The 14,982-nt window shown below is 34.5% G+C and overlaps 1 protein-coding gene across 1 annotated transcript in view; it reads right to left on the bottom strand.

The window, feature by feature from the left end:
- Nucleotides 1–14,982, bottom strand: part of LOC147070499 (voltage-dependent T-type calcium channel subunit alpha-1G-like) — a 630,303-nt gene that overhangs the window by 540,385 nt on the left and 74,936 nt on the right. The window contains exons 3-4 of the mRNA XM_085949528.1: nt 5,438–5,465; nt 3,796–4,157 (exon numbers count right to left, since the gene is read on the bottom strand). Coding sequence (XP_085805654.1) covers nt 3,796–4,031 — 236 coding nt within the window. The 5' untranslated portion in view covers nt 4,032–4,157; nt 5,438–5,465. The remainder of the gene's footprint in view (nt 1–3,795; nt 4,158–5,437; nt 5,466–14,982) is intronic.

Here is a 14,982-nt window from a genome sequence, read left to right on the forward strand (position 1 = left end):
CAACCGATCTCGACTGTGTAAGAATATGGAATAAACTTAAATAGGTACGAGTCAAGAATACGTCATTCTAAACTTGTCCTTCTGACAACTGCTCTCGGTTTATTCACTGACGCCCATTTAATATTGGTGTATTTGAAGGATGCAACATACACTATTGCACGTCAATAATGTGTTTCATTTTTGTAGGACACTCACACATTCAAAATACTGCTTTAAAATGTGGTGTATATCTGAATTCTATTTATTAATCTATTCTGTGGTAGGTACTAAATATATTATATTTATTATGACTAATTTCGTCTATATAGAAGGATATTTCCATAACTATGTTGATATATTGTATACTAACGGAATTTGATAAGCGCGCGCGTTATATTATATACTACTAGTTAATTTCATCGTATTTAGGTAGAACGCATATGAATCAATTATTAGGAAAGCACATTGACTGGAATTCAATGAATATGGGCTCAAAACGCTGTCGGGATTCAAAGTTTTTTCTACTCTCCCCTTCCAATGAAAAGGGGAATAACTGACTTTCACACACTTTCAAGATAAATGACATAAATGTGTCTTTTTTCTTAAAATTTTAGTACTGTGAATTAATAACAAAAAAAAATGGTGATATTTTTTATAACTAGGATGTTAAAATTACAAAGTTATAATAAAGAAGCAGTAGGTAACTGCAATAGGTGCAATGACTGCCTTTTTGCTAATAAATGTGTATTATTTTAGCAGATGTCTTTCACTAAGGTATTTTAGTGATAATATTGATTTTAAAGTGAGCAGAATATTATATAGCTTTCAAAATTAACTAACGGATGGCATTCATAACCCAATTTCACAAATTTTGCGAGTTACTGCCTTCTTCCTTGGAAGAGCAGTACTGTCTTTTTAGTTTGTCCGTATTATTTTAGTTTTGTTTTTGTATCTTATATATCATTAAATTTATTTATTTATGTTCTCCTATAGCACTTTTTTTATGAAATTATGTCTTTCATTAAACTCAGTCAAAGCTCACTTGAGAACGTGGTGACCTCAATCTTGGGCATCTGCTCCTGAAACATTCCCAGGCGTAAAAAGCTGTTATTGCTTCACACCCAAACGTAGGGTCTCGTGATATGGTTGATTAAGACCGAATGTGGTGCGGGGCGGGTTGCTTTGGAGGGGTCTATGTTTGTGTTGTCTCTAGTTATTACAAATCCAAATAAAAAATTGTTTTCGTCACAATAATATAAAAAGCATCAAGAAAATCTATTTACATATACATATGTATGTACGTGTACGTATATACTATGTACTTAAAAGACAGCCGACTTCGCAGTTGTAACCAGGACAAGTTCATACAACAAAATGGTTATTTTTTGGTCAAGGGGCTTGACTCCACGTGCTAGTATGTAAACCTACAACTCAGAAATGAAAATAGCTTGTGTAAACAATGGGAACAAAGAGACAAGAGTCTCTACGCCACAATATTTCATTTCAGAGCACTGGATTTTACTGTAAGAAAGCTTACGTTTTTTATTGAAACTTTATCGTATCTTTGTTAGACAAATATTATTATTAGTATTTTATTTTCGATTAAACGAAAAGCAAAACGTAGAATAGCTATTGTTATACCACTGTTTGACCAGGCTGCTGTAATTAGTTCAAAATAAGTAGTTAACGATTTTATCTTATTAAAGTACTTTATTTTTATAATTGTATAAACAGGTATTTAACATACTACGTAAGTTACCAGTATGAGATCCATGGCCCCCACAAGGGGGGCTGACAGGGCTTTAGCCTGGGGGCACGGGCTCTGGGTGGGCCCGGCGAGGCAGGTTGATCAGAAAAGAAAGATAAACACACATCATAAATTTGCTTTAATAGTTTAGGCGTTATTCTACTTCACAATTATTAACATTTATTAATTTTAAATTATACAATTGAACGATGTAATTTTTGATTATTGCGTATTGATACTCGACAACTCCATGATGAAAGTAGATGCATTAAAAATAGGAAAAAAATAGTTAATAATACACTGAATAAGGGCCCTTAATTTGAGCTGTAACAAAATTTGAAAAAATGATAATGTGATGTGTCACACTGCCTTTAACATTAGAGATAGGTAGGGGGCCCGCCAAAGATCTTATCCCGAGGGCCTGCTTCAAGATGTGGGGGCCATGATGAGATCTGTAACAAAAGTCCGTCCTATTGGCTCAGCGCTCTATTGTACCTGCGATATATTCATACGGTCAATGCTTCAATGGGTCTCCCATCAATAGATTTGTACACAAAGCATCATAAATATCGTCGCTTAAGAAACAACACCGCGGAAGTCAATTAATTAAAATTTTCAGGGGCAAACAAAAACCGTCTCAAAAAATTGAAAATCGATACCTTTTAACTTATTTTTTTTTGTTTTTAGTTAAAAAAATGTTTTTTTTTAACTAAACACAAAAAAAATTTGCCCCTGAAAATTTTAATTAATTGACTTCCGCGGTGTTGTTTCTTAAGCGACGATATATACCCCTAGATACCCATCACAATTTACATCACAATTTATTATTACTTCTTACAACAAAACTTGTAGGAACATACCTACTCTATAAACGCTGACAATAAAACTTATCTATAATCGGTACTTATTTCAAAAGATATCCCTTATTAATTGAATGAAAAACATCGCTTGCGATATTGACAATATAACGTGGGAATTTGGTCAGTTATTGACCTACATTGTATCATATCAAATAATTATATTGGATCATACTTTATACCTAAAACTATTTCATAACACTATACGTTCAGTGGTCTTATGATAGTGTTGCCAATAGTACCACGTTTATCCCCACAGACAATATTATTATATGGAAAACTATTGAGTATGCGTTCTAAAAAATAGTTTGAGTTAAAACAGAGTATAGTAGTTCTCCTATAATAGTATTCAAACTTATGAATCCGAACATGCCATTTTTTTAATTCGGTGTATAGGTACTTAATTTAGGCATTATTAATTCATTTATTTCAATGACGTGACTAGTTGAAGTTATATCTCGGAAACCACCTGTTAAAGTACCACAACTTATCGGTGGTATAAAAAAAATTAATTAAGGATGTAACAATCATATTACGGTAAATTTACCCATAAATTCCATAAAGAATTATTGCAAATTAAATTATATTGGGAAGTATCCATTTTCTAACAATTAAAAATTGAAATAACCGGTTATGATACGTACATTATCGATTCTAATTATTATAAATATCTAGCAAATACTGCGTTAATCGTAGTCCACCTCATTTGAACCGTAGCAAATTACTGGTAAACTATAATTCCACAATACGTGATACAGACATTAGCTATTGCTTCGAATGACTGATGCATTCTGATCGCGATTTAAATCAATGTTGCATACCGTAAGCGTAGGTACAGATAGTTAGTCGCATGGATTTTAATTTAATATCCAACACGAAATAAATTTATGGTTTTGTTTTTATAAACATTTTCCTGATTAAAAAAATAGTCACTTTGGTAAACCGTAATCTCATACTAGTTTATATATCAATTGAGAAATATAATATTGGGTATACAAACATGTTAACATATTGTTTAATCATAATAATATATGTAGATTATCAGAGTTTTAATATTTCAATTTGATAAAAATTAGTAATCATAAAATAGTGAAATATAACTTACCTGAGATGTCTTCAAAGATGTAATGCCTGAAAATAAATTTATTACCTGAAATGGAAGATTAACAATGTGTTATTAAATCCTCATTATTGTCATATTAAAAAGGATATGGATTTGTGATCAGCATCAGGCACCAGTTTCTGGGCCTTGTATCCTGGGTCAGGTACTGCATCGCCACATCCGTGAAGCCAGGATACGGAAGCACCTTCCCGTTGGAACTGCTTCCGCTGCTGGTGGCCGTACTTCCGGTTCCCCTGGACCCGCATTCGGACCCGGAACCCCTGTCGGTCTCGGAGCCGCGCTCGGACTCCGAGCCAGATCGCTCCCTATACCCGTAGTATGACATGACGCTCTGGTAGAGTGAGCACTATTTTTTAATCATTTATTTCAACACTTTGCTGTTATATTTTGGTTGAAATACTATAAAGAAAAATTTATCCATATCGGACATGTGACCCTGGTATCACAATCACTAAGCAAAACCGACATTTTAATTATAATATTTTAGTATGTACCTATGTTTTATTATTATAGAAGTCATATTATACATTTATACCTACTGTGTTTAAACATTATGATAACAGAAATTTTTTTACCTAACTACATAAATTAATTATTTAAAAAATATATATTATAAAAATAATAATATTTAGAATATTGCTTATCGTCATATGTTTAAGTCATATGTGTAATTGTTGGAGAATATCAGTAGGTATACGTACGACAATTTTAGTGTGCAATGATTTTTAATACAGAATAAAAAAAACCATTGAATTACGAATTAGAAAGAATTGAAAAAAACGTTGAACCTAGTGGAATTTGAAATCATATTTTTCGCTGCGAATATGAATGCTTGCATTCATTAAGTTACCAAATATTACCAAATTAATCCTAAATATTACTTTATCAAAGATCTTTAAATTCCACCATATAGTCAGTACTGAATATTATTAAAAAAAATAACAATATAACTTGATTCGTGATAAGGGTATTAATTGCAAAATTGGTTACATCTAGTTTTTAAATTTTCAACATTTATTACGAATTTTCTTCAATCAAACCAAGCGCCTTGCGTTAACAAAATTTGGTTTAAATCTGAAATTTATACTCAGTATCATTTATCAGCCGAATTTTATATAATTGCAGCTTGGATCAATCTACTGCTGAATTAAGGCTGATTTCATTGATATCCATTATGCGTATAGCATTTCAATATTCTGGCTAATATAATAAATTGTTTTTTTTTTTTAATAATAATTGAATATTTTTATTATCGTTATATTTTATTATTCACAACTCTAGTGTTTTAATTATTTTTAAATAAAAAAAAAACATTCTATTTTCAAGTTACCTCGGAATAAAAGTGTACCACACTTTGCAACTAGTACCCCAGAAAAAATCACAAATTGTAATTTAAAATTGAAATACCTGATTATTAAAATTATTGGATTTTTAGACGAAATATTATGAATGTTTAATTAAGGAGAATATTTTGTATCTAATAGTAGGTATCTATATCAAATTAAAAAAACTTAATTTCAAATAGCAAAGTAAAATAATATGACGATATTAAAAATATTCAAAATAATCAACAGACTTTAATCTTTAAAGAAATGTTATATTAAACTTCAAAGTAAATTTAATTAACTAGCCTAAAGTAAAATTGAAAGTTTAAAATGAAATATTTATTATGTGACGATATTATTAAACTTTTTTTAAATTTCAATCTAATATTAAAAAAAAAAATCATACACTGATTACGATACGAGCACACCAGCATCTGAAAAAGAAAGAAAAATAAAATTAGTTATTTTGTATCATTTAAAATCAAGACGTAGATACTGATACCAACTAAAAGTATAGACCAGCTACAAAATTACAGCTCCATACACACTAACTACCCTATGTGCGTTTTAAGGCATCGTTAAACAAATTTACATGATATTCTGTGTACTAAAAATGCATAGTACACTTAGCGCAGCGTTCACAAATCGGTACTGTGCGTCTATTCATACACAAGGTGGTTATCGGCGGATATCGACGGTAGTTTATCATATTTATGTATCGAGCCGATTAATTTTTACAATAAGTTAATCGTCTCTAAATTGTCAAAAAGTGTTATGTTTTAACAGCCCCTCTCTTGGCTGTGCGAGAGCGAGATAGACACTTTAGACGGCTAACTTATTGTAACAATTATAATACATCACAATAAATACATAATTCTGATAAACTACCGATAGGTATCCTAAGGCCATTTGCACGGCGCACACGTGAAAAAAAATTACACATTGTCTTTTTTTATATTATGTCATATTCGATTTAGAATTATTGTGGTTGTATTAATTATTACTTTCTAGAAATGTGTGAAGTTTTTTGTTCTCCCAATGCGTAGAGCTAACCTACTATTGATGATGCCAATTTATAAGCCAATATACTCATCAATTTTCATGGGATATCTATAAACATATTCTGTATCTACTATTATATTCTAATATTTGAAAATATAACATTATTTTTATTGAACAAACATACTATGGAAACACCTCAGATTAATACGTACTAAAAAAGGCTTTGATAAAACAACGCCTGACAGGACAATGAATCTGTATCCACAGGATTCATATCAATATGCTTTAGTAATAAAGCCACGGACGTTCTATTTCATTACGATGAAATTAACTAGTCGTATCGGGCGCTAAGTGTGCTCAAATTATGTATGTTCAATAAAAAAAAATGTTAAATCTGCAACTTTTTTCTGACACGTTCGATTTTTATATTGGTAGATACAAACGATAAATTCAGAGACTTTAAATTCGATACAAAAGTGCTAATGCAGTATCAATATATTTTATTAAAATTAAGGGCATTCGAGTACTCTAAACATGATGTGATGTCTCCTTACAATACACTAATTGATTCCTCGCAGATGGTTGAGAATGATATGCAATAGATAGAAGTTTTTTATAAACGTGGGTCTCGTCGATTTATTTTTCTAGATAATAGAACTTAAAGATTACATTAGTGCGCATCAACGTTTTGCAAGTGTAGCAATGGGGTGCTGGGGACTCTGGAGGGAAGTCGGTGTGGAGATCCGAAGACCGCCAGAGGGTTAAACTAGTCAGGGATTGACCCCCACTTATATCTCACCTCGAAACTGAATTTCTCACGCTCCTAATTATTTTTGGAAAATTTATAAACGTATCGAATTAATGCTTTAAAATTTACATAACGTGATGAAACAAATAATATCAATTGAATGACAATCACAATTATTGAAAAATTAACAATGTATTTTTAGATGCGTATTTAAATACTCATATACCTACATTATTCACAATAATATGTTCAAATTCAAAATAATTCTAATATATTCAGAAAAAATAGGAATAAAATTATCCAATTTGTATGTAAAAATACAGATAATCAAAATATTTTCATGAAATTCACTTTTAAATTACGATATTATCATATTGTACTGTGGATATAACTTCTCTCCATTTTTAAAATGGAAATATAATATAAATATGTAGCATATACCTATAATACGATTGTAATACCTGTGGAATCTAAAATACGTTTCTCAGGAGGGAAAACAATCATTTGGAAAGATGCATTGTTGGCGCAAACACCAAGAGCCAACATGGAAAATTAAGGTCACTTACACAATGACACCAAGTGAAAGACGCCACGGGTCCCTTTGCAGGGGTAATCAACCTGGTCCCTACCGACCACTAGTGAGCATTCCAGCTTTCATGGTGGGCGGTAGTATATACAGTACTTAGTTTCCCGGCATCAGCCTCAGGGATCTCGTTAATAATTTAATTACCTAATTAAACATAATTTCATCAGACTTCATACTTCTATGTATGCAAAGTATAAATAAAAAGATAGATTGAACTACAGTAAGTTGTTTTATAAAGATTTATTCTGCCAAACTTAACGAAACTCCCTACTTTATAAATCACCATTACTGTGGAACCGGTGGGCGGTTAGAAAAATTTACTACTAACATAGATACAAAAATCGGCGGTATGTATAAAAAGGTTGACTACCCCTGCTTTATAGTGTTAAACCTTCATCTATTCCAGGTATGTACAATACGTCGATCGCGGGATGGATTTTGATCAAAGGAACCAGAGTCTGAGAAGTAGGTATATGGCCGAAATTCGTTATGTTATTCAGGAGTTTGAACACTTAAATAATTAAGTACATATTGTCATTTCCAGAGAAATATTATTTGGACATTATAGAAATTGTATGCAATATCATTAAAAAACTCATTGGGCGATCTATATCTAATTCAGAAGAGATCTTTATTTAGCTACGTATTTTTTCGACTTATACGAGGTATAAATGGGAAGTGGTCAGTGTTGACCTGTATGTCCCTGATAACTATCTTAGAAATAGAGAGCATCAGTTGTTTATTCTCCCAAGTTGCAGAACCAACCTGCCAGTGGTAATGCCAATTGGGAGGGTGATAACTATGTTCAACAAAATTTCTTCGGGTGTTAATATATTCCACTTGCGTGAGGTGAGTTTATGTGGACGTTATTTTATAAACTCTTTGTACTTCTTTGAACTTCTATATATGTATAATTGAAGATTTGAGAATGAAAACTGGACAAAGACCAAATTATAGTGAATTTTACAGGAGAGCTTATAAAGTGATTTTAAAAATATGTGTGATTCTATCATTCAAAAAGTTAATGTAACATGATAGTTAAAGTGGTTTTGAACAGTTTTTTTTATATGAAATTACCGAAAAACCAAAGAGCTTGGACTCTCTCTTTGTGAAAAACCGTTTTTAGACTTTTTGGTTTTTGTCCTGTTTTCCTTCTCAGGTCTTCAATAATTGTATTTTCACTGCTTTTGTATGTTTATATTATATTGTTCTCTTTTTATATTTTCATTTTTATCGTTTTTATTTCTTTTTTTCTTTATAATAATGTTTCATGTCATGTTGTGAACGTCTTAAACTTATAATTTATAATGTCCACGATATGATATGATAAAAAAAAAATCGAAATTGAATTGAATTAAATAATGAAATACTGACTAAAAAAATGTCATTTTTCTGGCGGCCTATTTTAAAACCTTAAAAAGATGCAGTGAAAATCTACAATAATTTTCTTTCAATTATACGTTCATGAGTTAAAAGTGACAAAAGTAACCAACGTTCTAACATATCAAATGAACAATTTCAGGATTCCCCCAAACTGGCCCTTACCCACTAGGTACTCAACCGACCAACAGTCAACAAAATACAGACCCAGACGTCATACTAACGATGGAAGTAAGCATGTATGGTTACCATAAGCTTCAAAAATAATATAAAAACACAATCTTATTATAATTTTATATATGACGGTCATTTTAGCCGCCATGTTGGATATCGTGTCCCGTGGATAGCTATATAGCAATCATACCTCTCAGCATTGCAAGTGTGACTTACATATTTCATCAGTTTATATTTTTTTTTATCAAAACAGAACCAAAGTGGCGGAAGCGATCATCAGCATTTCCTCAATCATAACCTAGATAAATATTTTACTTGTAAGGTAACTCGTCACTCATCACGAGTCCGGTTACTCGACACAGTCAACTGTCATTCACACGAGTATAGTCTCGCGGTCCGATTAATCTTTCGATAACCTTATCAGTACATCCGTACCGCGATTATAACATTACTTATAATTGTATTTATTTATTCTTGTATCAATAAATAAAATTTCTACTCGAAACTTCCAAGCGACCACGATTTTATTTACCCCCACCTCACCATTCCTTCATAATATATATTATAGACATATATTATTTAAGTTTCGGAATCAAAACAAAATATCCATAATACACCAGTGGCGAAAGGTGGAAGTAGGCTGTTAACATTCGACATAAATAGTGCACATTAAACATTGTCAGTCATACTACAATTATTTACAGATAAAGTTGCTTAATTTTTTGAAAAATCAAATAAACCTTGCCTTAACCAAACCATAATAGATTTGGTAAGCTTTGGGTGATCCGACAAAATTGTGCACACTTTTTATTTATACTTATTTGTTTTGGTTGAATTAAGAATAATGAGTTGTTGGTCAGGTTTTTAAAATTCATTAAACCCTTTTTAACCAATCCGAATTTATGTATGATTTAATGACATTATTATAGATATTTTATAGATAGACGAATTCTTTTAGACTATTATCTATTATGGCTTGGTTCTTGCAGGGTTTAATTGAATTTTAAAAAATAACCATTACCATCTGTAAATTATAGTCTTAGTTCAATGAAAATAAATACGTATAATTGACTAAGTTTAGTGTGAAAAATTTATGTCGGATCTTAACAGCCTACCTCCACCCTTCGCCACTGTAATACACCTATGTATATTGATACCGAGAGGAAAAGGATTGGAGAACTCACATGTATGCTGGCAGCGTTCTTCACGAGTATCACCTTGAATGAGGGTGGTGTGGACATCAGGACATATAATTAGAGATAAAACACGTCTTTAATTTGACAGTCCCACGTGGAACTACATTTATTTAAGCTAGGACATAGGCAAACATTGGTAATATTACATCACTTTTACATGTAAAGAGGTCTTAAATTAGTTACCGCACTGTCTTTATATTGGGGGTCGGTTTATCATTATTATTCCCGCGCGCTAAGCACTGATTCACTTTGATGGCAACTATGTAGATCATTATTCACGCGGCAACGATGAGGGGTGTCACTCTTCCTAAGATATGATAGCTTTTGATTGATTATTTTTAACGTGAGGATCATAACTGAAACACGTGTTAAAAGCATCCGCCGCGCCGAAAACGGCGGGGTAATGTTTTTGCCGGCTTCGCTGCCAGATCGGAACTGACCCTGACTTTCAAAAAATATCAAAAAAAAAATTAACGGCGAGGGGTACTCGATATCCCAGGGGTGCGGGCGGGTTGTTTGTCGCAGCTTTGAACTGTAAATTTTTGGGCGCGCATCGGCCGGAGAGGCCCTCCTTAGAAGTTATCGGTTGAGCCGGGACACTATCCCGCACGGCAGAAGAACCAAACTTTCGGTCGGGGTCCTCCTGACTTTGATTAAATTGCGGATTTGGAATTTGAAACTGTCGGGCATCAGGGCCTTTTTTATGTCTGGTGACAAACCTCCATACTGCAATTTGTTTCGAATTTCATATCAGCGATCACGTAAAGTAAATGGGGCGTGTATTGATAAAACAAAGAAAATTTCACTAATAAATCGCGGGGGTTTCGAATGGTTCGCGTTGGTAACACATTGATAGGGTTTTCATGGGGCACGTTTTTTCGACCCGCGAGCGGGATGCTCAACGGGTTATGAGTCTCGTGCCGTCGGAGACGCCATTTCGTCTTGCGAGATTTTTCTCGGCAAGTGCCAACGATTCTGGAGGGGTAGCCGGTTTCGGTAGAGTGTCGTCACATGATCGGCTTCTTCGGACTGCTGCAGTGGTCGGGGCTGGGTTGCCTATTCAGGGGTAGGCGGAGGGTTGCGGAGATCAGGTGTCGTTCGGCGGGAGGTGCAATCTGGACGTGTGCTCGAGTCCGGCGACGCCGTCGCAAGATTGACGCGGGGATGCGAAGACAGGGCTGACTTCTCGTGCTAGGGGTTGTCGGGCAGAGGGGGGCGACCTTGACAGGCAGGTTATACCCTGGACTTTTCCAGGACCTCCGGTGTCGGTGGTCCCCGGCAGCTGCCAGTAGACGGGGTGGCTGCAGCATCGTAGGAACGTCCGTTCTGTGAGAACCCACGTTCATGGCATTCTCGGGTTTCGTTTCACTAGATTTCTTTTCACTGACTATAACATCGTTTTAATTTTTGAAGGCTCGCATTTATTTTTATAAACACTGTTTATGAGGTTGAACACCCCTGGTTTTGATTTTTATTTCGTTGGTTTACGCGCGAATTTATTCTTGTCGGATTTCTTTGTCTCTTCATTTTCACTATGTTTTATCGGTATGTAGCGTGGGCGAGTTTATATTTTTATGTTTGTTTAGGGTTTTTAATAATAGGGCGCCAGAGAATTTATTTTTATTTATAAAATTCACAAAACTATGGGTTTTTGATGTCACACACTTGGGTTTCTCAGGGCGTACGTTCGCGGAACCCATCGGTTCCTGTCGCCCCACGTTGGGCGCCAGAATGATACCGAGAGGAAAAGGATTGGAGAACTCACATGTATGCTGGCAGCGTTCTTCACGAGTATCACCTTGAATGAGGGTGGTGTGGACATCAGGACATATAATTAGAGATAAAACACGTCTTTAATTTGACAGTCCCACGTGGAACTACATTTATTTAAGCTAGGACATAGGCAAACATTGGTAATATTACATCACTTTTACATGTAAAGAGGTCTTAAATTAGTTACCGCACTGTCTTTATATTGGGGGTCGGTTTATCATTATTATTCCCGCGCGCTAAGCACTGATTCACTTTGATGGCAACTATGTAGATCATTATTCACGCGGCAACGATGAGGGGTGTCACTCTTCCTAAGATATGATAGCTTTTGATTGATTATTTTTAACGTGAGGATCATAACTGAAACACGTGTTAAAAGCATCCGCCGCGCCGAAAACGGCGGGGTAATGTTTTTGCCGGCTTCGCTGCCAGATCGGAACTGACCCTGACTTTCAAAAAATATCGAAAAAAAAATTAACGGCGAGGGGTACTCGATATCCCAGGGGTGCGGGCGGGTTGTTTGTCGCAGCTTTGAACTGTAAATTTTTGGGCGCGCATCGGCCGGAGAGGCCCTCCTTAGAAGTTATCGGTTGAGCCGGGACACTATCCCGCACGGCAGAAGAACCAAACTTTCGGTCGGGGTCCTCCTGACTTTGATTAAATTGCGGATTTGGAATTTGAAACTGTCGGGCATCAGGGCCTTTTTTATGTCTGGTGACAATATCTAAATAGATACTATATACTAAACAGTAATATTGGTTGTTTAAAAAACCGACGTTGTAATTTTTAAATTGATGAAACCGAATCCTAGAACCAAACCCGGTTCAATTTTCCCCTTGAAACCAAACTCGGAACTGTACAAAACAGATTTGGAAGTTTTCATAGCTTGCAACGGACAGTTTTTGTGCTTGACGGCGTCTTATATAGTTTAATATCGTATCCGGAAATTTGTACGTAAATAGTTCACCTCAGGACACTTATTCGTGCGCCGCAGTACGTGAAACATGAGTTCGTGTAACATTTAATCAAATGACGAGTTCTTCGTTGAACATTTCGCCGTGGAGTATATTTGTACGTATGCTACAACATGTGACAAATTTTATGAGATGTCTTTACTAGGTTAGGTTAGGTTAGGGTTAATCTAATTGGAACAGTATTATTTGCAAACTATCGCCGCATTTTATAAGATATATTATAAGATACGAAGAACTCGCCATTTGATAAAATGTTATACGAACTCATGTTTCACGTATTGCGGCGCACGAATAAGTGTCCCACGATGAACTTCATACGTACAATTTACATGTAACCGTTTAATCTTTAATATATGGTGGAGATAAATGGCTATAGTGGATTGTAACATCATGAATCAAAAGTTTAGGATAAGGCTTAAAGTCATGAACAACTTTAAACGTTTCTCATAAAATTAGTTGTTACATTTTTAGGTGATACGTGTTCGACGTTATTAATATTAATTTCTGATCACGCAATTTAAATCCACTTAATAACACAAAAGAACGCAAAACCGTATAATTTTATTACTTTCAAAATCTGCATACACATCACGAATTTACTCATTTACGCAGGGTCTTTCAAAATCCGAGCATTATTTGCACGTTTAATTGAAATTCATGAAAAAATAATGGGAAAGTGGATTCGCGTAAATCACGGGGTAAAAAAATGCGCACGTGCTCTGATTTACATGCCCTGAATCCTTGTTCCAAAAATCGAATGGTATTTGATTTACCTACTGCCAATACAGGGCCGGATATTAATAACAAAATATCTCGGTATTTTTAGTATATTTACCTAGGTATGTAAATTCGTCATGATTTTCTATCTAATGTTGATTTGTGGGTTTATGATAAATAACCATAATAAAATTCTAGACCATTTGTTTTTTCTTTGAAAGTAAGTTACTAATCTACCATTGAAATATTGACCATGTGGCAATTTTTGTTTTGTTAAATACACTAATGTTGCATACTATGTAAGTCTAGCTTTGTGGCTATCTGACAAGTGGAAGATCCGAAGTCATAATATACAATATATCATGGCCCCCCACATCCTAAAACAGGTCCCCAGGCTAGAATCTTTGGCGGGATCCCTACCTATCGCTAAAGTTAAAGACAGTGTGATGCTCTATGGTAGCATGGTATTTGAGGTAAAGGTAAAATAGCGACTTCCTTTACTATTAGAGCAAATTTTTAATGTGTGTTTATGTGTTTATCCTCAGTTGTCTGGTCGACCGGTCACGCCCCCCCCCCCCCTACCCTGATGATTTTAGAGATGCGCCTCGTTTAAAATCGACACTTCCTTACATGCGTTTCACTGTGTTACTGTTAAGAACCAATTCTTTTAATTCAAACTCCGCACACCCCTACTTAACAGCTAGCTTCGTGTTCATACTTAGACCTAGCGCAGACCATAAATGAGACTGTCATTTATCAGACTTTCATTTGTCATAAAAAAATGAAACAAAACAGTTTTGACTAGCACACAGCGCACACTATGTCAAATAAGTTTTTAGACTACGACAAATTTATTAATTGGTATAAAAATGGACGTCACTGAGGCTGCTCATTGATGTTATGCCAATTAGTTCTTCCCATTTGTTTTGAAAATTCGTTGTAAAAACTCGGCCGCTTTTCCGCCTTATCGATTAATTTTTCTACTTGTCTTGTTCTTCTTTCTTAATCATGGTTCTGCAAATAGACCACAACAAAACACGTCTCTTCCTTGTGGATGCTCATATAATTCTGGCAGCTCGGGCACTCGTCTGTTTTGTCGTAGTCAGCGCGCTTGCATACATTTCAAAAATAAGCAAAGAGCAGTTAGTCAGGCTTGTCTAACAGCTGTTTGCATGGTCGCTAGAACATTTTAACGATGAGATGTCTCGTAGCCAGTGTGCGCATCTATATTTTGTTCTCATGGTCTAGCTAGAATCTAGATTTGTAAAATCAAAAAAATCGTTCACAGCTAACAAACGAGAATTTGACAGATTTTCTGCGAACGGCTGTAACAAATTTTACACAAAATTTTAGAGATTAAATAAATTTCTTTTATTTTGTTAACTGTCAATTCATTGTGGA

This window comes from Rhyacophila brunnea, unplaced genomic scaffold (assembly GCF_057557595.1).
Source record: "Rhyacophila brunnea isolate RB1 unplaced genomic scaffold, BYU_Rbru_1.0 scaffold_22, whole genome shotgun sequence".
NCBI lineage: Eukaryota > Metazoa > Arthropoda > Insecta > Trichoptera > Rhyacophilidae > Rhyacophila > Rhyacophila brunnea.